Source organism: Copidosoma floridanum, unplaced genomic scaffold (assembly GCF_036245765.1).
Source record: "Copidosoma floridanum isolate Cflo_tuat_1 unplaced genomic scaffold, Cflo_Japanese_pri ptg000017l, whole genome shotgun sequence".
NCBI lineage: Eukaryota > Metazoa > Arthropoda > Insecta > Hymenoptera > Encyrtidae > Copidosoma > Copidosoma floridanum.
In genome coordinates, this window is record NW_028321894.1 from 12,732,816 (window position 1) to 12,756,116 (window position 23,301).

Genomic DNA, 23,301 nt, shown 5'->3' on the forward strand with positions numbered 1-23,301 from the left:
TTATATTTCTCATAATTACTATGAACGTTGACCTATCTTGAAATAATGATGAGTATATCAGTGAATCCTGTTATATCTAGCTTAATTCATTTACCAACATGGTATTTAACAATCCTGTTGGCCAATTATTGTACTTTTTATTCATTTTTATTCATTTAGTGAAATTTTTGATAGAACCTTATTAATCGACAGCTACCTAAGTGACTTAAAGTTTCCTTTGGTAGTTTTAAAGCTTTCTTTATTTTGTTACGGAACCACTGTCTGTTAAATATACAGTAGTATTCCAGACTAATGTAACATTTTTTTAACAAAAGTTTCTATACTAGCGTTATGTCTTTATTCATATCATACGTATAGTTCAGCTGTTGCTTGCAAAAATATAATAAGTTTATACAGTTAAGGAAATGCCACTTTAAAATATGACGTCTTCCTAAGCTTTTGCTGTCGGATAAAATAACTTTTAAGTAATTTATTGAAATTTTTCTACATCATGTCTTATTAAAATCTGGAATTATTTTGCAAAACAAAAAGGTAATGTCAGCTTAATGCCACTTCATTTTGTCGGTAAAGCTTACTGCGAGTACTTCAGAAGCTGGGAAAACAAACAACGAAAAGAATGCCACTGTTAGCATGCTAAATTATAAAACAGAAAATAAGAAGAATGTTACATGTACTAAGAAATAAAATGTTTTTTGAACATCTATGATGGTGTGGCACTTTTAAACATTTGATAATCACTATTGCTGTTTTAATACAGTTTTAGTCATTTCATGATCTTGTAATCGGGAAAAAGGTCTAAATTTTGTGTGTCTAGAGTAGGTATAATTTTTAAAAACAATCTACTTTCCACAAGAAAGAATGACCTATGCACTCTTTCTGATACTATTATTTGGGATGTGCAATACTTTTATTTATATAGTTGCATGCCTCCCTCCTCCCGTCTAGAATTGTTACACATTACAATCATAAAAGTCGGTAAACTGTGGCAGTTCTGACACGCCCCTTAGCTGCCCCCTGGGGTGGTCATAGGTAGAGAAGCTTAGGCTGTGAGTGAAGGAAAGACGGTGATGGGGGAAGCAGAGGTTCGAGCTATAGCACGACCGGGTCGCAGGGAGAGGCGGTGGGTAGGGTGGGATTGTGCCACTTGGTGGTGGGGGAGATTGAGCAATTGGCAATGAGGATTATTCGGGCGGTAACGTGGGGCCTTGTGAATCGGATGCTGGTAGCTGGCTGTGACGTTGGATGGTACTGACAAGGCGGTAGGTGATGAGAATTACTCGGGTGGTAACATAGTGTCTTATGATCCGGATGCTGCTAGCTGTAACGTTGTAACGTTGGATGGTACCGAGAACTGCCTTCGTTTCTGGCTGCAAATCGACCTCTGACATCTGGATGGTTCGAGAGGCTATTAAGAAGCGCAGCGTATTGCAAACGAAGATGATCAAGCCTGAACGAGTATTTCTTATGGACGTATGTTTTTAAAAGTGGATGCACTTTTAACTGATCAACGCTGGCTCGCTTGGTGCAGTATCAGTGGAGCTATTATTTCTTATCCACACAGATGCGTTAGCCATGACCGATGACTTTTTGCTTCTTATTTAGGCGAATAAAAAATCAGCACAATATTTTTTCTTTTTGAGAGCAGGCATATCGAGTGACGCAATCTTTTTTTCTCGAGAGCGGGTGTATCTAGTTGTTGGAGAGAAAACGTATTCTCTTTTATTGAGAAAATCGGATGCCCTTACAACTGACCAATGCTGGCTAACTCGATGCAGTGCCTTGCCAAGTAATGAAGCTATTATTTTTTATCTACACAGATGTGTTAGCTGTGACCGATGATTCACCGCTTCCTCACTTAGGCGTAAAGTGCACCAGCGTAATATTTTTTTAGCAAGAGTGGGCATATCGAGTGATACAAGTTGCATTAAGATGTATACCATTACACAACCGAATAAAATATTACATACTAATTTTTTTTAAAGATGGGCATTGCTTAATATCATAAATGTATCTATAAAAATAGTTCTATTACGCAAATATTTAGTAAAGCGTATGAACCCTACTATGAGTAATGTACCCATTAAGTAGCACATGGTGCAACCATTCAAATTTTTCAAGACTTTTTACGTAAATAGCATCATCTTATTTCATAAGAGCTTGAAAGGTTGTCGCTAAATCCTCGTAGAAAACTTCTCCCGAACTTCAATGAAGACCGTGGTAATTAAACTCTCTAGTAGAGGTATAATAGCGACCTCTTTAAAAAGAAATTCATTGTGCATGATTTTAAAGCCTTGAACATTAATCAAGAACTCCGTCATCTTAACGTTAAGGAAGATCAGTATAAAATAAAAGTTTAAGCAGCGTGCCATTCGATTGAGTACGTTAACGCAAGCTGTAAGTAAAATTAATCATCTCCACAAGAATTTTGCTAACGCCAATGCCATGAAGCGTTACGTGATTTTCTGCGAAATAGCGTGAATAGAATACCAATATTTGCTGCATACTAATAATATGACTAAGGTACGAGATCTTATTGATAACAGTAGAATAGTGCTTGAAAGTATTTCCAACTATAAGCTGTCTGTAAAATTGTCATCACCAGTAAAAAAAAGTCGTTGGATATTGAATGTCTTTTATTAAAGTTTTTAGCAGCATTTTATAAAATTCTAGAAGTGCAAGGGTCAGGACTCGACGAAGAATAAGACAATCCAGATGATTATGAGTCTGTAATATGGAAAAATCTTGGTAGTGCTTTTAAAAATCGTATAAGAACGGCTGCTACAGCAAATAGTAGGCTTTAAGATATAAAAAAATTTCCTAAGTCTGCGAAAAAAAAAATTTATTTTAAAAGTGCAAAAAATTCTCGAGGAGCAGAATGCTTTAAAAATTAATACAGTATTAACAGCAAAGTTTTTGATAGTAAAAAAATATACAAAAACTGTTAAAGTAAAATATTTTAATACTAAGTCTAATTCCATTTTTGATACGATAAACCTACATGAATAGTTTAAAACGAATGTCCAGAAGCCTATTTCTACAGGTATAGAAGAGTTTTAGGACCGCGAATCGGGATGGACTCTACGCTCAATTTGAAATTTGTAAGTAAGTAACATGCAATGAGTGATAGTTCTTACATAGAACTCCCAACTACTATCAAGAAAAAAAAGCTTCAGTGAAAGTACAAAATGCAGATCAGTAATGCTTCAAATGGGCCATTTTGTCAGCTTTACATCCAGTGAATATAAATGCACAACGAGTGTCAAATTATACACAATTTAAAAAAAATCATAATTTTAAGGGCATCACCTTCATAGTGCAGCCTAAGCAAATTACAAAATTTTAAAAATAGAATGATATGTCTATTAACGTGTATTTTTTAGAAAAATGTAAAAATAGTTATAAAACTTTACCCCTCCACTTGCCAGCAGAAAAAAAGGATAAACATATTAATTTGCTGCTTATACGAAATTGTTATACTTATACGTATAGTGAAAAAAAACCGAAGAAACAAAAAAGTATTGATGGAGAACGTGATGATTTTTTTAATGCTAAGGCAATGGATGAAGATCAGATAGAAGAAGATAGAGAATGTTTACTCATTTCTGAGGCAATGGACGAAGATAAGGTAGAAAAAGATAGAAAATAATATTTAGAAGAAATTTAAGATGGTAATAATAGTGCTGAAAATAATATAAAATACCACTACGTAAGTATGAAAGACTAATCTAGGTTGGTAAAGAGTTCCTTAACAAAACATTAACATAAAATATGTATTTTCGATCACTGTCTTAAGGGGGCTCCTACGACTACTGCTGAGGTCAAAGACAAACAAAAAACAAAGTTTTGTTTTTCAATAAACAAATGTGTCTGAAAATCATTATGATATTTTTAAAAACGTATGAAGTGGGAAAAATGATATTTATGTGTGCAGTTTAACTTTGTACGGAAAATTAATTATTGTTTTGACCAGTCTAGTGCATACGAGGGTACACCACCAGACCAGACCACCTGCGTTGGTGTAGTATAGCGATGTAATGTATAGGTATATGGTAAATATATGTTGTGAACGAGTACGTCTGCTACCCACGTGACCCCCTGACCTCCCGGACACTATTTATTTATTTCCATCACAAATATCTCGCTAAAATGGTCCTTTATCCACAATTTTTAATACAGCATATTACAGAGGAAGACTTCATCTACAAAACGTATATATTCAGTCTGCTGGGACATTTAATTTAGGTTTATTATAAACGAAAACAAATTGTTTTTCACGCTGCCCCATAGGAACACGTGCTAATAGTTACAACTTTGAGCTTGGATTTCTCAAAATTTTGACCCATTCGAAATAAAATTTAGACCACCATTAAATTCAGTAGACTTTCATTTACAAATAATAATATATCTCTGTTTGGGGACTTTCGTGAAGGAGCCCCTTTAATTACTTTACAACTGATAAAAAGTTAAAAGCACATACGGTGGGGTGCGTTAAAGTGAATCAGTATAAAATAAGCTTGCCAAGGTATCATAATAAAATTTTTAAATTTGAAAACCACATAAATAGAAATGGTATACCATTCATAGTAAACACAGTCTTTAAGTACTTATTGAAACCTTTGCATAACAGTCAGCGAGAAATACAACACCATAAAGCATTAAGTGTTGGATAGTATGTGAAGAACAGCTTTGATAACGCGAAATCACAATACCTTCTCTACAGAATAAACCTAAAAGCAGTGAGAATCCAGCTAGCTAGTTTATAAGAAAAATGCAAGATCTTGCCTTAGATTTAGAGAGCATGTTCAACAATCCAGTGCCATTGAGATCATTAACGGAAAAAAGGCCTTTGATTTTTTCCATGCTGATTCATGTCACATATGTTAGAAGTCTATTAAAAATGATAAAAAAGTTCATGACTATTGTCATTTTTCTGGAGAGTAAGTGTTACATTCATTACTTCCTAATAAAGAAAATTCTTTTCTTTAAACTAATATTTGCTTTTTGTTCACGCTGATATCGAGGCCCAGCTCAAAATGTATGTAATCTCAAATATTAAGACTTACGAGCACTACCAATAGTTTTCCATAATTTCAGCAATTATGATGCCCACTTATTTATACAAAAACTTGTAACTGGTTTTCCTGGAAGAGTACAAGTTATACCTCAAACGAAAGAAAAACACATTTCTTTCACGAAATACATTAAAGGGACAAGTATAAACTTACGCTTCATTGACTCCTATAGATTTTTGCCAACGTCGCTTGATGAATTGGGTTCTTACTTAGAGCAGTATGACACTGTAAAAAAGATTCTCAGTCAAGACAATAAATAATCTTTCGAGCAAATTAATGTGCTAAAGAGGAACGGTGTATTTTCATACGATTTTACAGCATCATTCGAAAAACTTGAAGAAAAATCGCTCTCATCTAAAAATTATTTTTACAGTGAACTATATGATGAGCATATAAGTAGTAAGGATTGTGTGTATGCTCAGTAAGTATGAAAAACTTTTGATATCATAACTCTTGGAGAGTATTCAGATCTTTACCTCAAAACTAATGAAATATTATGAATAGAGGTATTTGAAAACTTCATAAGTAATTGCCTCAAAGTTTATAAATTAGATTTCACTAACTATTTCACTACTCCAGGCTTCACTTAGGATGCCATGTTGAAAAAACCGAAGGTTAGTTTCATGAATAAGAATATAATGTCCATTGTGTTAGTTACTAATCAAGAATTTTTTTAAGATTTCACTAGAACTTATTACTGTTGTAGATATGTTTATGTTCATTGAAAAAGGCATATGAGGTGGAATAAGCCAGTGCTATAACAAATATGCAGAAGCTAATAATCACTATATGGAAAATGATGAAAAAAAATGAAACTGACAGATATATAGCAAATTTTTATGTAAATGATTTGTATGGTTGGGCAATGACTTAAAAACTTTTTTATGGTGGATTTCAGCTCAAAAATGTTGAGCTACAGCCTTATGATTTTTATTATATTGGCAACAAAAGTATTTACGGATATATTTTGAAAGTGAATTTGAAGAATTCGGAGAAGCTCTACGATTCATAAAGATTTACTATTTTGCTCCAAACATATTGCAGCTCCAGGTTTGAAGCAGCCTAAATCAATGACAATACTGAATAACAAGCACAAATATGTACTCCATGAAGCCTTAAGGCAACCCATTAATCATGAATTACTACTGAAAAAAATATATAAAGCCTTGAAATTCTGGATTAAAAAATATATTGATTTTAATAGCAATGAGAGAAAAAAAGCTAAGAATAAGCTTAAAAGAATGCTTTTCAAACTTTTCAATAATGCTATTTTTGGAAAAAACGATAAAAAACAAGAGAAAGCCTATCAATGTCAAACTTCTTTATCATTGAAATGGACGCTATGGTGTGGCACTATACATTGCAAAGCCAAATTTTCACATTTGTAATATTTTCGATGAGAGTTTTGTAGCTATACAGCTGCAACGTACAGAAGTAATGATCAAAAAGCCAATACACATTGAGCTTAGTGCTTAGATTTATCTAAGACACTTGTGTATCGCTTTCACCAAGATTATTTGCTTAACAAACTCAAAAATAAGTTTAAGCTCTTATACACTGATACAGACAGTCTGATGTAAGAGATAACGAACCATGATACTTCTACATGATACCATAAAATGATGAAATCTGATAATAATGAATTCGACACATCAGATTATTCAGAAAATAATAAGATTATGATGCCGTTAAAAAATTAAAAAATCGTTTGGCTCATAAGAGACGAGCGCAATGGCAATATTATACTGAAATTTGTTGGGCTCAGAAGAAAGTTGTACAGTATTCTCGTTGAAAATGAAAATGTAATTGAGAAAGCGAAAGGTGTTAATAGTAACGTTGTGAAAGCAACTATCGATTTCTGCGACTACACTGAATGCTTACGTTACCAAATTATAAACATCAATCAAGAGCAAATTAATGTAAGATCACGTCATCATAAGCTCTACACAGAGAGGCAAAATACAATTACTCTTAGTTTCCGAGATGATAAACGATATCTTTTATCAAACGCTACAGAAACACTGCCATGGTGCCATTATAAAATTAAAATAATAGAAGAACAAAGAGCTGGAGAGTGTGTGGTAAATCGCAGCAGACCAGCTACTAATGAAAAAGCAGCCAATGTAGAGGGAGCGATTTTTCCAGTAGTGAGAGAAAACAAAAAAAGTTATAACTTGAGCAGCACCAACCAGCAGAGCTTTGTCAAAACTGAAGTAAGCAGCTAAAAGTATCGACTACTTTATCATTTAATGCAGGCAGCTCAGGTCAACAACAAGCTCTCAAAAGAACAGGTTTAGAGTTGGAAAATTTTGACAGAAAGAAGCAGATTTGTGTGAGACAGCAAAGCTCAGATATGAATGTTTGTGATGTGTTTTCTTATTCATACATTTTTTTTTACTACTCTGAAACTCATGTGATTTTTTTACGCTTTAGATTGCTAAGTTAGCAGCACTTAATCGACTGGCCTGTGAAAGATTCCTTCCAACAAAGAAGATCAACGAAGCTAAGAAAAGCTAACACTAAATTTGGCATGAAAGCTATCGCCGAACTAGACAACCACTTCCGGATATTTTTACCTTATCAATCATCTGAGTATCTTGTAAGCCATGAACTATCATTTAATAGTTTGTTGGAATCCATTGATAGAAAGAAGCTATCAGTTTACTATAATGATAATAGCGTTGAATTTTTTAACCCATGAATACTTAATTATACAAATTAGAGAAAAAATTTTCTCTAAGGAACTAGTTTTATGTAAGAAAAATAAAAATGATAAAATCCATTACATGTTTAGAGTTGTTCTTTATCTTAATGAACCTTGTGTAAGATATAACATTTGCACGTATAGTAAAAAAAATTCTATTTTCATACTTAATGGATTACATTTAAAGGCTATAACAAGTTTTATACGAATTTCTTAAAACTTCTTAATTTAAGTAATTTTACGGTACATATCATTTTATTTCTTTGGTACTATCAATCTAACTGTTATGAGTATTATGTAGGCCAACGACTTGATGAATGTTTGATTTCCTCGTCCACAAAGAATCTTTTTAATAAGATAAGTATCAGGATACTTAGTTTTCTGCTGTTCCTGGTCGTAGAATCCTCCAAAAATTGGCTGATTTTGATAATCCTTTAAATGGCTAGTTGGTGGATTGGTTGAAGCTACCCATGCTATATTGAATACCTCAGTCGAGCAGTTAGATGTGTACCCTTTTTCAAATACTTGTTTAGCATTGCTTGTTCGCACTTGATCTCCTACTTTATATTTAAGTTGTTTGCTCGTCCCCATTGTTATTGATGTAAATTTTTTTAAAAATTTTATTTTCATTAGCAGCTGACACATCCTTTGGTTTTATAGCTATCATCTGATGCTTTCGATTATTATAAGCCATTAGTAACTTAGATAAAATGTCAATCACCTTATGTATGCCACGCAAGCTGATATTTTCCCACATATCATGCCTTAGTATACGATTGAATCGCTTACATATAGACGCTTTAAGGTACCTGTACGTTAAGTATAAGTTAATTTTGTTCTTTTGCATGAGACTTTCAAAATTTGCGTTGTAAAACTTTTTGCCACAATCTCCTTGCAACTGACTTGGTACTCTTCCCTCTGTTAATATTCACTTCATAGCTGTAGTCACTTTTTTACCAGCTTTATTCTTTACGGGTACAGCCCATGCATACTTGGAAAATACATCTATAACTGTAAAAAATATCTATTACCTTTATTTTCCCGAGCATAAGGTATCATCTCCACAAGATGAGCTTGCCATGTTTCATCCAAGCCCCGGACATCAAACTTTCAGCGGAGATAGTTGCGTTTCGCAGGTTTATGAAGCTCTTCCACTACTGCTTCCATCTCTTCTAACTGTTTTCTGAAGTTATATTAAATATGTGTGCTACAGCCTCCTTAACTATATTTATTTCACACTGCCACTTCATTATTGTTTCTGAGAATACACCACTTAAATTGTTTAATAGTACATTTATTTTCTCCTGTTTATCAAAAATGTAACTTTTTTCTTTCTGTAAAGTAATGAGATTTACAGCATCGTGAGATTAAAAAGCTGATGCAACATTGCACAATTTTTTATTTTCCAAGTCAAATTGACTATCCGTGGTGAGCTTGTGTCCGCTTCCTTGAGGACCTCGACTACTACCTTCCGACTTAGCTGATCTGCGTCCAGATACGTCAATGCTTATTTTGACACTGAAAAAAAATTATTCACGAAGCTCAATTTATAATATTAGCTTTTCGTAGCTCCTCAACGATTAAATTTATTTTATTATTGTCACTAGGATTACCAGCTAATTTTTCTACCACCAGTAATCTTAGCCGATCGACAAGTTTATTAGGGTTATCCCAGTAAACGTAATCCGTTTCTGTGTTCAGCCAAGCAATTTTAAATGAAGGTATTGACCAACCTTTCTTATTTAATTGTGTACGATTAAGTAATAGGGCTATAATATTATTGAATTTATTATTACTATACGGACGAATTGTCTCATTTTTATCAAATTTTCTTTTATGCTTATTTGAAGTTTCCAGGATTTGTTTGTATCTAACTAAATTATCTGGTGCCATGGGCTTTTTATCAGAATGCTTTTACCAAGCAACTTCATTAATCCATTGGTCATTGAATATCTTAGATCTTTTATTTGAATTGAAATATTTTTAAAATATAAAGGCAAATCACCAAGTATATGCTATCTATTTTTTTCTTTTCTTATCCCATAAATTTGATTCAGTTCTGGCTTATGTCTATCAAGTAATTGTAAATATAAGTTCATAGGTATATTTTTATCAATATCATGGGCTAAATTATCATCTTAACTATTTTCAACAACGGTATCATAGTCTTTGATGAAATTATTCGATGGAACAGCATGTTCTTCATCATCACTGTTACTATCAGCTGATTGGAACATTGTTGTGTCAATTTTTTAAATTTTTTGCTTAAAAGGCTTGAAGGATTTTTAAAGGTTAAGATTCATAGCTAAGTGGCAGGTTATTAACTTTCTTTGTGTCATTGATCATTTTATAAAGCGGGTCAGTAATGGACTTAAAAGTCTCCGCAATCTGCTTTTCAAAATAATAATTTCCTAACTTTAATAGCCGATGCTTATGTCTCACAGCTTATCTAGCTTTTTCAACTTGCTAAAGAACGTCTTTTTCCTGACGAAAAGTGTCCATGTTGACCGTTTAATGGTTAACAAGAGACTAATGCACTCTTTATAAGTGTGAATAATATTTATAGCAAAAAAATCAGATCCTCTGCCATATCTCCCATCATCGACATCTCTTTCCTTATCTATTACGACAAATTCGTGTTTCCCAACTATCCAATACTCTAACATTATTTTTTGAATTCATTCTACGTCATATCAGTATTAACATGATCATTTTAAATGGGTTTCGAATTTATATCACCTTGTCGAACTAACTAAGAGATTTCAATTATCTCTGTCTAAGTGCTTTGAAACTTGCGCATAGGATTAGAATAGATAAAAGCAGTCACAGTTTTTGTAATGTCCCATGCTAAAAAAGGCTTTCACATTATCTTATTTTTCACAGGCAATGTTATCGAATATCACAGTGGAGTTGGGTAGTGCCTTATCTGGATGTATGACTGATTATTAGTCGCTTAGTAAGAAATACTTAACACCATCTGTGGGCTTCAACAGTTGTTGTAGAACCTTATACTTTGGCTGATTTAGATACTTTGAGTACACATAAACATTTTGAAACCTCAATCCGTTGGGGTGAGTAATCAAAGCCAACAAACTGTTTGTTCTTCCACAGTTTGACTGACCATAGAGAACAGCTCTTATCGTATTGGGTAGCAAACCACCATGGCGTTTGATTTTCTCATCTTGCTTAACGATTTCATCGACATTCACGACAGGAAGTTTTGTATTCTGTTCTACGAAGCTCATGTTTATGATATGCTAACTCAACTGAGACTGAAACATGATACCGTAAATGGTTTGTCATTATATTTTCAAACTTATCTGGCAGCGTATTTTTTAATTTTTTTTATTACTTTGTTGAAATAACGATAGGAAATTTTATATAATGTTTCATAAGGCTCATGTTTCCTGTATGCTGACTCAGCTAAGACTCAAACATGATACTGTAAATAGTATGCGTCAATTTTTTTAAGCTCATTCATTATATTTCCTAATCTTGCTTATCAGTTTGTTGAAATTTATGATGGGAAGTAAAATATTATCTTTTCGGAGCTCGTGATGACTGTACGCTGAAATGTGAAACTATAAATAGTGCTCTACTTATATTTTCGAGCTCATTCGTCGTTAAGCCCTTGGAAAGTAATGATCATTTATCGTCGCAATGGTTGTGGACTTATGAACATATTTATCAATAAACTTCCTGTAGAACTGCACGTACCAGAATACCAATGTTGCGGACCAAGCACTAAACTAGTCAAGAGATTAGCTCGTGGAGATTCAGGTATCAATCCATTGGATCAGGCTTGCAAACAACACGATATAGCCTAATCTCAAAATTGAGAGAACATTGTGTCAAGAAACACCGCGGACAAGATTCTTGCTGCAAAGACATGTCAAAGATTCATAGCCACGGATGCTAGTGTAGGGGAAAAAGCTGCTGCTTTTACCATTACCAGTGCTATGAAATTAAAATCCAAACTCGGCATGGGATCATTCTCTAGTACGAATTCTTGTAAAGTGAGTGAGAAACAAATAAAGCCAAAGAAGACTCTTTTGAAAAGTTTGATTCAAAGTGCCTAAAAGTTTATGGTTCCTAGTAGTAGTGCTCGGAATGTTATGAGTTTAGCTTTAAAGGAACCGCAGGATGCTGTGAAAAAAGCTGGTACAAAAAAAAAAAATTGTAGTGCCTCGAGTGTTGCCCATCCCATGAAAAACTGGACGACTTCTGCCATAGATTATCTCTGCATTTGCTGGCTTAAGTGCTATGGGCGGTATCACTTATAGTGTAACTAAAGTTGTCAGGGCTATTAATGGAGCTAAAGTTACTTGAAAACAGCTAGAGGAGAGTGAGAGGAACAATAAAGAAATGGAAGCACTCTAACTAAGAAAGGGGCTATTTTTTAAACCACATAAAAACGGCTTAGGTCTACATCTAAGGTCTGGAAAAGACCTAACAGACATTAAAATAAGATTTTCTACGTAAAACTGCCTCACCAAGCTCTCACAGACTAAGACCTCATCAAGTATGCAAAAATTTTGAAAATACCACATTTCTGTGGTATTTTCATGAGAAATGCTTTGCTAGCTGATGGCCCACGTATCTCCGAATCAGTAATAGTTAATCTGGATGATAAAGATGATCCTGGTACTCACTAGGTTGCCTATAGAAAACGAGATAATAACGTAACGTGATTGGTTAAATAAAATATTTTAGTGTTAATTATGTCAAATATAATTATGAAAGGTTCCAAGATTTTGGTACGTGCAACTACGGTAATCTTAGCTTAAGCTTTCTTTGTAAAAAAATCCATTATCAGCTTATTTAAATGTATTTTGATATTCGAGTAACATGAGTCATTAACGAACCGTTATGAAAGAATCACTGACTTGAGGTTTATCAGGAACATCATCTACACTCGAAACACAATATTTTCCACCTTTCGAATTGTCTCCAACATTTAACTACTTTCTTGGTCTAGTAGAAATCCTAACTTTCAATTCAATTCCAAATATTGATGAAGGTAATTATAAATTTTGCGTAGGCGATCAAGTAGTTGTTTTTCCAACTGGCAGTTATGAAATTTAAGATATTGAGTCATTTTTGATTGACTTATTACAATCTAAGGATATAGCTATTAGCATCAAACCGAACAATAATACTCTTTGCAGTGTGATAAAATGTAGTCATACCATTGACTTTAGATCAAAAGATTATATAGGCTGTCTTTTAGGCTGTACTTAACGAATTCTTAGAGATACCAGTACTCACAACTTAGATTCATCGGTTGCTATTCTCAAGGTTAACATATTAAGAGTTAAGTATAATGTCACTAGTAGAGCCTATATAAACAAAAAAAATATTCACACCATTCACAAAATCTTCTCTGCTGTATCACCGAGATACAAGATTGTCATGGTTTCATCGCAAATAATATATTTACCCGTTGCTGTTAAATTTAAAGATCATCTTTAAGTGCGCATCAATAATCAGGAGAAGGTAACTTAATTAATTTTTGTAGAGAAACTATAAATATACGGCTACACTTGAAATAACTCAACTAAAATGAGCATAGTGTACAACAATATTAAGGTTGGACAAGGCTATGAAAGAAAATTGTCAAAGGTTAGGACGATTGCTTATTCACGAGGCAACAAAATTGGACAAAGCTATAAAAAAAAATCAAAATGGATGAGACGGAGCAGTCGTCAAAGAACACCCAGAGCATTTAGACGTCAAAAGGTGCAGTTTTTGAAAAAGTTAGGCCTAAAAGTAAGAGCTCTTGGTGGCAAATAACTTGTGTTTTCTTTTGCTGACTGCCAACGAGAAAAGGTCGTAATGGAAGAAACTCTTGGGATTCAGTCAGGCGTCGTATTCGATGAGTTGGTTTCATTCTACAGAATTCATGCACATCGACTCCACATTGCATCAGCATTTAATAGTAGTGTTGAAATTCTCATCTTAGTTCAACATCAAGATTAATGTCTCTTACACTTTTTGAGTTTTCTACATGTTTCTAGATATATAGCAACCAAAGATAATGGTTCTCTAGAGAGAACAAAACTAGTTAATAACGCTATCTTTCATCTGATTGAAAAAATACGATATGAACTTAATGGTACAGAAATCGACAAGTGTAGAAATGTTGGATTGACAACTTTAATAAAAGGATGGATATGTTTATCTCCCAGTCAGAGTTTAATGATTGAAAATGCTGGTTGGATTGACATTGAAAAGAAAAAACCTATTATTAATGATCATTCTTATTTTCAAGTGTCAGTACGTTTGAGTATGATATTTGATTTCGCTGAGGACTATCGCAAAGTTGTGGTAGATGCGAAACATGAATTGATTCTTACAAGATTAAGAGATGATGTTAGCGCCGTCGTACAAGTTGCTAACAAATAAACTTTTAAAAAGTATAAGCTTACATTGACTCAGATTAAGTGGCTTGTGCCTTGCATAACTGCATCGGACATACGAAAAATTTGTTTACTTGATGTCATTGCAAATGACAAGCCTATTTCTATGAGTTACTGTGGTTGGCAGTTGTATGAGTATCCTTTTTTGCCAAAAACTTCTAGGCATGTGTGGCTTGTCAAAACTTCCAATCAATTGAAAAAGCCTTGTTTTCTTATTTTTAGCTTTCAGAAAAAGCAAAAAAATGAGCCTGCTTCTAATGCCAGTTCCTTTAACCATTGTTATATCAGTAATGTTAAGCTTTTCTAGAACTAACACTACTATCCTCATGAAAATCTTGATCTTGATATTAATAAAAATTAGTGTTCAATGTTATATGATATGTATGGTAATTTTCAAGCAGCATATTACGGGAAAAAATTAGAACCTATTAAAATATAAAAGTTTTTCCTACACACGTGCCTCTCATTGTAATTGACTGCTCCAAGCACAATAAGACTTTGAAAAGCACGCCAGTAGACGTACGTTTGGAGTTTAAAGCACGAGAAGATTTCCTGGGAAATGTATCTGCTTTACTGTCTCATTCTACATGATCAAATCGTTGAGTACAATCCTATCAATGGTGATGTGAGAAAACATGTTTAAGCACGTATGTGAAATTTTTAAAAGTACTGGCAGTAAAGTCAGTCTTTATCATCTTGGAGTACGTGGTGGACATGCAAGGCTTTAAGAAGCCTGGTAATGATTATGTGCTTAAAGAGTTGGTGATTCTCCCACGCCATGGAGATAATGAGCCTTAAGTATTTCTCTTCAAGCCACCATTTTGTTGGTGTAAGCTAAATAATAAGTACAAACGTGAAAATTTATGGCTTGAGCTATCCTATCATGGATTAAATTGGCAATTAGGTGATATTGACTACAGAGAAAATGGTAATGTTCTTTGGGAAAATCTTAACGATGCCAATAAGATATATGTTATTGGAGAATTGAAAAAAAAGTAGCTCGAGGGTTTTGATTTTCAAGTTGAAAATATAATTGAGTATCCTAAGTTTGAACTCGCAACATTAGCTACTGCATGTCCTCACCATAATGGTGCGTATAGATCTATGTGTGCCACCTACAATGTCAAACGAATAAAAATATAAAGGGAATTGAAACAACAAACCAGGGAGGATAAATAGGTCATGGGACCCATGGTAAGAACGAAGTTCTTCAAACATGACATGAGTATAAAAACACAATTTCTCAGGTAACAAGGGGGTCACCAGACCCATAGGAAAAACGAAGCTCTATAAACGTTAGTACTGCATTAATGTAGCTCACTAAACAAAAACTGGAAAAACGAATAAAAAAATAAAATAAAAAAAGTAGTTCAGTACTCACGATGGTTGAACTTCGTGAAAACATCGTGCATAAATACAGTACTCACGAAGTTACTGTTATCACTTACTGTTATTCTTACATATTTTTGAAACATACTTTTATAAATACCAATACAGGGAAAAAAATTTGTTAACTTATTTATAACAGAGTGAGTTACCGTAATGGTAGTTTTCATACCTGGTGGCACATATCACCAGGACAAGCACCAGGCCGAAAGGACTCCTTGTGGTTGCCCTGGTCGGATGCGCACCTGGTGAGAACCCTATTTTTTCTTTTAAGTTAGGAAGAATCTATTTTCAGTGATATATCATCAGTAATGTTTTTCACAATGGTCGTAAAAATTATATTGTTCTGAGTTACGTGTGAACTGTTTTTTACGCAAAATCAAGACCTAGATAGTTCAAATTGTGCACAATTTTTCTTACTACTGTTTTACCAGTATTAACAATAGTGGTCGTTAATTCTAAGCCATTTTCAAAGAATGTATGTCAAATTCCAAGGGTATGGAATCTTGCTGGGCCGAGTTATATATAATTTTCACAGAAAACCAATAATTTGGCTGATTCGTTTTTAAATATTTTTTTAATAACTTTTCACCAGTGTTGAAAATTACAAGTGCTTATAGAAGACTATTGTAAAAATATTAACATTGAATTCTATGTTTCTGAGAACATATTTTTACTTGTTTAATTTGTCAATACTTGTTAAGTTTATGGTAAATTTGTATCAAACGTAGTTTATAAGTTTAATTTTTATTTTCGATGATAACATTCAGTTGTAGCTGCCACTAAAAGTTTTGTTTTGTAAAGCAATAGGGCCTTTACCACGTATTTGCCCCCTGGTAGCCCATAACTGTAGCCATAAATTTGAGGTTTATGCGTTAAAATAATATTGGATTCTGTACAGACATTTAATGTATTGTCAACTAAAATTTCTGTATTTTGACATTTGTAGGACTACTTATTTTTTTACGATAGGTCCCTATAAGGTTAGCAAGTCATCAAGCTCTAAAAATCAGGCTGTAGCGAATAAGAGTATTAAAAAGTTAATGACGAAAAGTATTAGTGTGGTGAATGTGTAAGCTGAACAGTTACAGGATAGCAGGGCAATTATCACCTGTCTTAGTGGCCCATACACCATTAGCAGTGCTATCTCTTACATTCTCAAATTGTGACATTCAAATTCTTACTATGATATATGACAAAAGAATAGCACTAGCAAAAATGTATCGTTAATTGGATAAAGATGGCTACAACAGATGCTGCTTATCCAGAAGTTCTGTAGCAGTTAATCTTGCACGTTAATTCCGATGTATGCCGCATAATAGAGTATCAGAGCTTACACCTATATCAGTATATTTCGAGCATGAATTTAACATGTGTTTTTTTCTAGAAATATGTATGTATAGACTCTCAATAAAAAGCTGAAGACTCTGAACCTTAAGCCATACCTTAAAAACAATAAAAAAACGTAATTATACGTTAGTAGAATCAACGCCTTTGCATTTCTTCATGGCAATCAAGTAAAACCTGCTTGTAGAGAACTCTTTGTTACGATAAAAGTTTATAGTATCACCGTCAGTGTAAAACTGCAACATTTCCTAAACTACTTTGATAGTTATTTGATACAACAAGTTACATCAAAATGCTTTAGCATATATGACTTAACAGTTCGTAATACAGATCACCATTGAGTCAACTCATAGCCAATTACTTAAAGCCCTCTGTGAAAAACCAAGACATTAGAGTCTAGCCAAAAAGTCAAACGTAAGGTAGCTTCCTTGTCTACTGCTCTACTTAAGTAGGATAATAATTTGACTCTTGTATAAGTCGGTATTCTGCTACCAGCCGTTACATAACCATGAAACTGATTTTCACGTTTTTCTTGGCAAATATCTTTTAGAAGTGACCGATTACCCGCATTTTCTAAAACAGAATTAAAAAAAACAGAATCTTTTCTACAAGTTCATCATACAATGTCTGCCCAAGTTTTTGATTTTGAGTCGGAAATTGCTTGTACAGCTGTTCTTTTAATGCTCTTTCATTTGCCCTCGTGTTGAATGGTTTAACTTTGAGCTGAAGTTTCTCAAGATGTTGTAAGATTTGGAGTAAAAACAAAGTGACCATTAGATTAAGCAGATTTTAATTTACCAAATAAAGCATATTTTGTTTTTCAGATTTTTGCAAGGGAGCCACCGTAAGTAGCATATGGAAAGAAGAGTCAATATATTTCTTTAAAAAAAAAAGTAAAGACAAAAGAACGATGTTTAGCACATTATAAATCTGATGAGAAGAGAGGAAAAAAGGTGAGAGACAGAGAAATGAGGTGACAGATAACCAAGAGCTGCATAGCTTAGCTAATACCGTAAATTTTTACTTGCCACTAACACTTAGAGGGAAAAGTTGATGAGAAGATTTTTATAATTTCACAAGACTTTTCTCTCCATTCTCTCAAGCTTTGCTTTGAAAAAATTAAAAATTTTAAATAGTGAGAAGTGGCCAAAACAAAAGAGTTGAGCAGCTGATCTAAAAGTTAAGATATTTTCTTTTCACCACATGAGAAAACTAAGTAGCGTTTGGTTAAAGGCTCTCCTTCCACTTTTAAAACATACATATGAGTAAAGTGTTACTTAGAAGATGCATAGCTTTCCTGGCCATAACTTTTTTTTAGTATTTTGTAGATTGTAAATTCAATAGTATAATTACAAGCTTAGAAGTAATATACCTAATGCTTGTGCAATATCCTGTGATTGTAAGCATGAACTGACTTGTACGTTTGTGTCCGTGCGTATATGTGTGTTTATGCACGCACACTGTGTTACGGGCATGTGTGTGGTTTGTTAATATGAATTTAAATAAAAATTGAATGGTCTTATTATGCAGAAGTGAATTTATATGCTTGTGGATTGGTTTTTTTGCATCTATTTGTCAGTTATTTTTATCATTTTGTAGAAGAAACATTTGATGATTTAGTTAGAATCCTGCGACTAGATATCATAAACTGCCTTGAATGTGTGTGTGTGTTTGCACCTAATTGTGTGCATGTGGGTGAAACGAATTATTTTGATCTTCTTAACATATACAAAGTTAATATAAAGTTAATAAAACAATAGGCTAATGATATAGAAGTAAATGTAAATACGTGTAAGAAATTTTTATACTGCTCTTACAAAAACTTTATACTCCCATTTAAAATGAGAAATTACGTGAAAGTCAATGTGATATTAGTGAACATCTGAAGCCATACAGTCACTTATTTAAAATTAAAGCTAATAAGAAAATATATTTTTTCTCAACTATATCTAATCCAGAATAAAAATTTCAAGCTTCGCCAACAAATAAAGTAGTTAATTTTATAGTTACCTTTTGTTATATTATCCACATCAAAATATGGACATGGGACTTCATCTACGTGACACTTATTTTCAATTGTTTTTCTGACGTAAACAAACGGTTTTTCTTCAATTGTAAGAACTTTGAGATGAGTTGGTATAAGGAAACCTTCGGGTTTTGTTTTAACTTTGCCAGGCCAAGTTATTATTGAATCATTTATAGTAAGCTTCATTTTGTTCATTTCCTGAAAGAAATGTATAGATACCTTGTAATAAGTCAATTGTTTTAAGTTTTTGTCTTTTAATTACTATAGAATACTATAACTAGACTTAATACATATCGTACTTGATAATATGTGTCGATTAAAATATGACACGTTTGATGTAAAACATACCTTGTTTTACATCAAATAAGCTTTTTAAAGTGCAAGAAAAGTAGATTATACTGATCAGAAATAGTTGTTTAGCCAAACTTATATCCAGTGGGAGTGGGAGATTGTAAGACTAACAATTTTTTTCCAACATAGATTCACTTACGAAATGTATGGGTTCTCACAGTATAAAAGCAAAATACTCTTGAATAGTGTTCCACTACACACAAAAAACAGTTAAAGATACATATTAATGAGCGTGATTTTAGAACTAAATTTGTTAAAAGGTTATAAAAAAAGATAATGTTCAATAAGCTCTGTATGTTTGTATGAATTAAAATATAAATTCTAGTATTCTTTGTCCTAATAGATTTGTGATGTGAAACGATAGTATAAGAAGGTTTCGTCCCATGCAATTTCATTAAATATGGTATTGGTGATTAAAAAAACTTAAATCTAGCACGCATAAAAAAGATTGAAGCGTACGATAAATTTTTGACAAACAAAAAAATTTTGCTGAAGAGTTCGAATTTAGCTGCCTAGATTGGCAGAGAGGGATCAAGTTATACCTGCATAAGAATACTTGTATATTATATGGCTGTATACATGTAAATAAGTCACAGCTACGCCTTTAAATTCACTCGTAATTGTTACCCCCTCAGTCCCCATCAGATCACATTATTCCTAGTGTTACATCCCAAGTTGATATAGACGAATCATATTATAAGTAAAAACGCAATTCATCCGTCAAATTAGTACAAGACGTACTGTGTACATACACGAGCTCATATGACAAGTGGAGCTCATACGTCACTAATCAGCGTGGGTGTTTATTAGCATTAAGGTAAATATACATAATATGCTGGTACATATATAACACGACCAGCCTCGTTTAAAGAACGCATGTATGTATAAAACTGTATGTTACATGTATAAATGGTTAAATTGTATTGATAGTAGCTTACTTCTGCATTAATTATCCATTTCTAATAATGTATGCCAATTAAAAAATTGTAACTAACATATTGTTTCATTTTATTTAAAATTAATTGTTAAGTCCACGAAAGGATTAATTGCAGAATTTCTAACCTTATTTGTCATCCTCCAAGTTGTATTTGGTGTTTCTTTAATTACTGATGTGAATTTACATCATTACTAATCTAAAACTCTAAGCCACAATTGTCAGAAAAATGAGATTGGTACTGTTGTTATGTTACTTTCTTATACAGGAAACCATAACATAAAACATCATCGTGCAAGCCTACTGTTTAGCTGTCAACGCAGTCTGCAAGAACAACGCTCATTGATTGATCTAATTGAAGCAAAGGCCACTTTTACTTGCTCTGACAATATAAAAACGCACCACCGAGAGAAAAAATCGCTTTTTTAACGTCTGTCACCTGATCTCTAAGGTTTTAGTATATTCTTGATTCGCACGGCTCACGATTACCTTATACACGTAAGGCATAACCCGTTGGCTAAGGCATTTCAAGCGCATTTCAGGAACATCAACAGTATCAGACTACGCTAAGGAGCTAGGTACAACACAGGAGGTCCACGAAAGTACTTCCAGCAGTAGCAAAGAAGGCAGCAACCGCAACATCTTTTTGGCCACGAACTTATTCGTGTAGTTTATTAAACCACTGAAAATTACTGCACGAAGTGTCAGGGAACTCTGAAGTAGTAGTAACAAAAAACAGTGATAAATGTTAGTTATTTATTAGTAATTTAATTAATACTCAACCTAGTTAAAAAGATTTGAGTAACTTGAATTTGAAAAAATAACTATTTTAAATTGATTTAATTAATGAAGACATTTATAAAAACTGTTCATATCAAATAAATAAAAGATCTTTACCAAACTAAAAAGAACAAATAATGCTTACGAGCTGAATTCTTAGAGATCCATGAAGGACACTGTAATAAAACGGTTAATACCATACTCTAAACAAGTCTGGTCATAATATTAGCTCATTTTTCAGTAATTCTTCTTCTAGCTTTAAGTGAGCAAGCTTTCCCGCTCCCCTTACTCGCAACGAGCTCCATCGCAGAATCCTATCTACTAAACCCCAATCACCTACACTCTCTCTATTTCTCTTAAATTACATAACTAGTTATTTGTTTTACCGGATTGAATTCAATAAAATTTTTATATTTAATTTACAGTTAATCTCTATCTTTTCAAAACATGGAATCGTTGACTCACTGACGACCCGACAAAATTTAAAGAATGTATCATCTTATTAACCAGAACTATCAAGCCTTTCAAACTAGAATGATATCTTATTAAATTATATATTCAGATAACTCCATATAGTTGTATGGAAAAACGTAAGTCTCGATCTCCCCCCCCCTACTCATGAGCTCATCCTCAGCTCTACCTCAAGTCTTTTCCAATTCACATTGTTATTTGCTTCTTTTTGTGTTATTTTTAATATAATTTTTTTTTCCCAAGCTCCCTACTGCATTTCTGCTCCCTGCAGGCGTAGCCTTATTTTTCCGCAACTCTAATTCTCCTCTCAACTATTCAAGTAATCTCTTCCTACTTCATCTCTCACGTCTTCAAAACGAAAATTTTGAATTTATTGAGAGCTTAACAGAATTTGGAAAATGAAAGTTCTCATTTACAAAAACAATAAAGCCTTTGTAAAAAACATTGTATGTGTATACATAAAATTGTAATACATCATGAACGAGGGTGGTCACCTCAAAACATGATTTTTTTAACTGTTTTTTTTTTGCGTACAGTAATTTTTTTTACGTGTTAATAACTTACTAATAGTTCAAGCTTATGACTAAGATTGTGGCTTAAATTTCTTTAAGCGATTCAGTGTATCAATAAAAATTTATTATTATTGGTGTTAAATACTATAAATATATACTTGTGTAGTGTGATTCATGTTAACACAAGCTTCATCACCACATTAACCCAGTGAATTGACCAAAAGATCAAGCTTAGTAGAATACAAATTATTAAAGTATATTTAACATTCAAAAAGAGAACAATCATTTAGTCTATCAGTCAAAGTTCTTCATTTCTGATCCTCCTATTTTAAGAAATAGTTGTTAATAACTAATTATCTAGCTTTGTAAATAAAAAAATATTGAAAACTGCCCTCAAGTTAGTACTTTGTGGAACCAATCAAGTCCAAACTTAATGCAATCTGTTGCGAATACAGAGAAAAAAAAAACATTTTATAATTATGAGACCAGTGGATAGTGAGGGCTTTGGTATCTAAGTAAAATTTATACTAGTATAAAATTATATGGTGGATTATATGTCCAATATTGTGAACAACGGTGATGCATTAATCGTTGGAATTAGTATCTCTACGTTAGTTGGGCGTGGTTTCAATAAATTATTCAATATTTAATAACTGAACAATTATAGACAAAATAATATGACACAATACAATATAAACAATTTGAAGGCTGGCCAGTACATAATTGTGCACTTTTATTAAATCTTCCTACAGTTTTATAATAACTTCCTACTGCCAACACTGATTACATCAATAACGTCACGCTCACATTTATCACATTTGCTCATACACTTATTTCTAGTCCATATTTAATATCCAAAACATAATTGTTCCTAAAAAAATTAAGACAAACCATTCTTTAGTACCGCTTTTTTCAGTAGCATAGTAGTACATGCAAGTGAATGTCCCTTCAGGACGTTTATCACACAAAGGTTTTTTTGACAGATATTATTCAAGCATTAAAAGTATACTAAAAAAACTATAAAAAAAACCCATAAAAAATTGCAAGCGGTTTGACTGTACCACTCTGTCACATATTTAATTTTGAAAATTAACAACTTAATGTGTAACCTACTCAAAAAATTACTTAAAACTGCATTTATAAGATCTGTATACACCGCCCACTAATTGTTTGACAAAGTATCACCTCCATTACGAAGTAAAAATTTTGAAAGAAGAAAACGCAATGAAAATTAATTATTGTATTCATACAGTACGGAAAATTTTTTTTTAATTATGCAAATTATGAAAAAATGTAAGA

At 32.9% G+C, this 23,301-nt stretch overlaps 1 protein-coding gene across 1 annotated transcript in view; it reads right to left on the reverse strand.

Annotated features, from left to right (window-relative positions):
• Nmdar1 (glutamate ionotropic receptor NMDA type subunit 1) overlaps positions 1–23,301 on the reverse strand; it is a 1,366,481-nt gene that overhangs the window by 768,544 nt on the left and 574,636 nt on the right. The window contains exon 9 of the mRNA XM_089592421.1: positions 18,958–19,152. Within this exon, the coding sequence (XP_089448547.1) occupies positions 18,958–19,152 (195 nt within the window). The remainder of the gene's footprint in view (positions 1–18,957; positions 19,153–23,301) is intronic.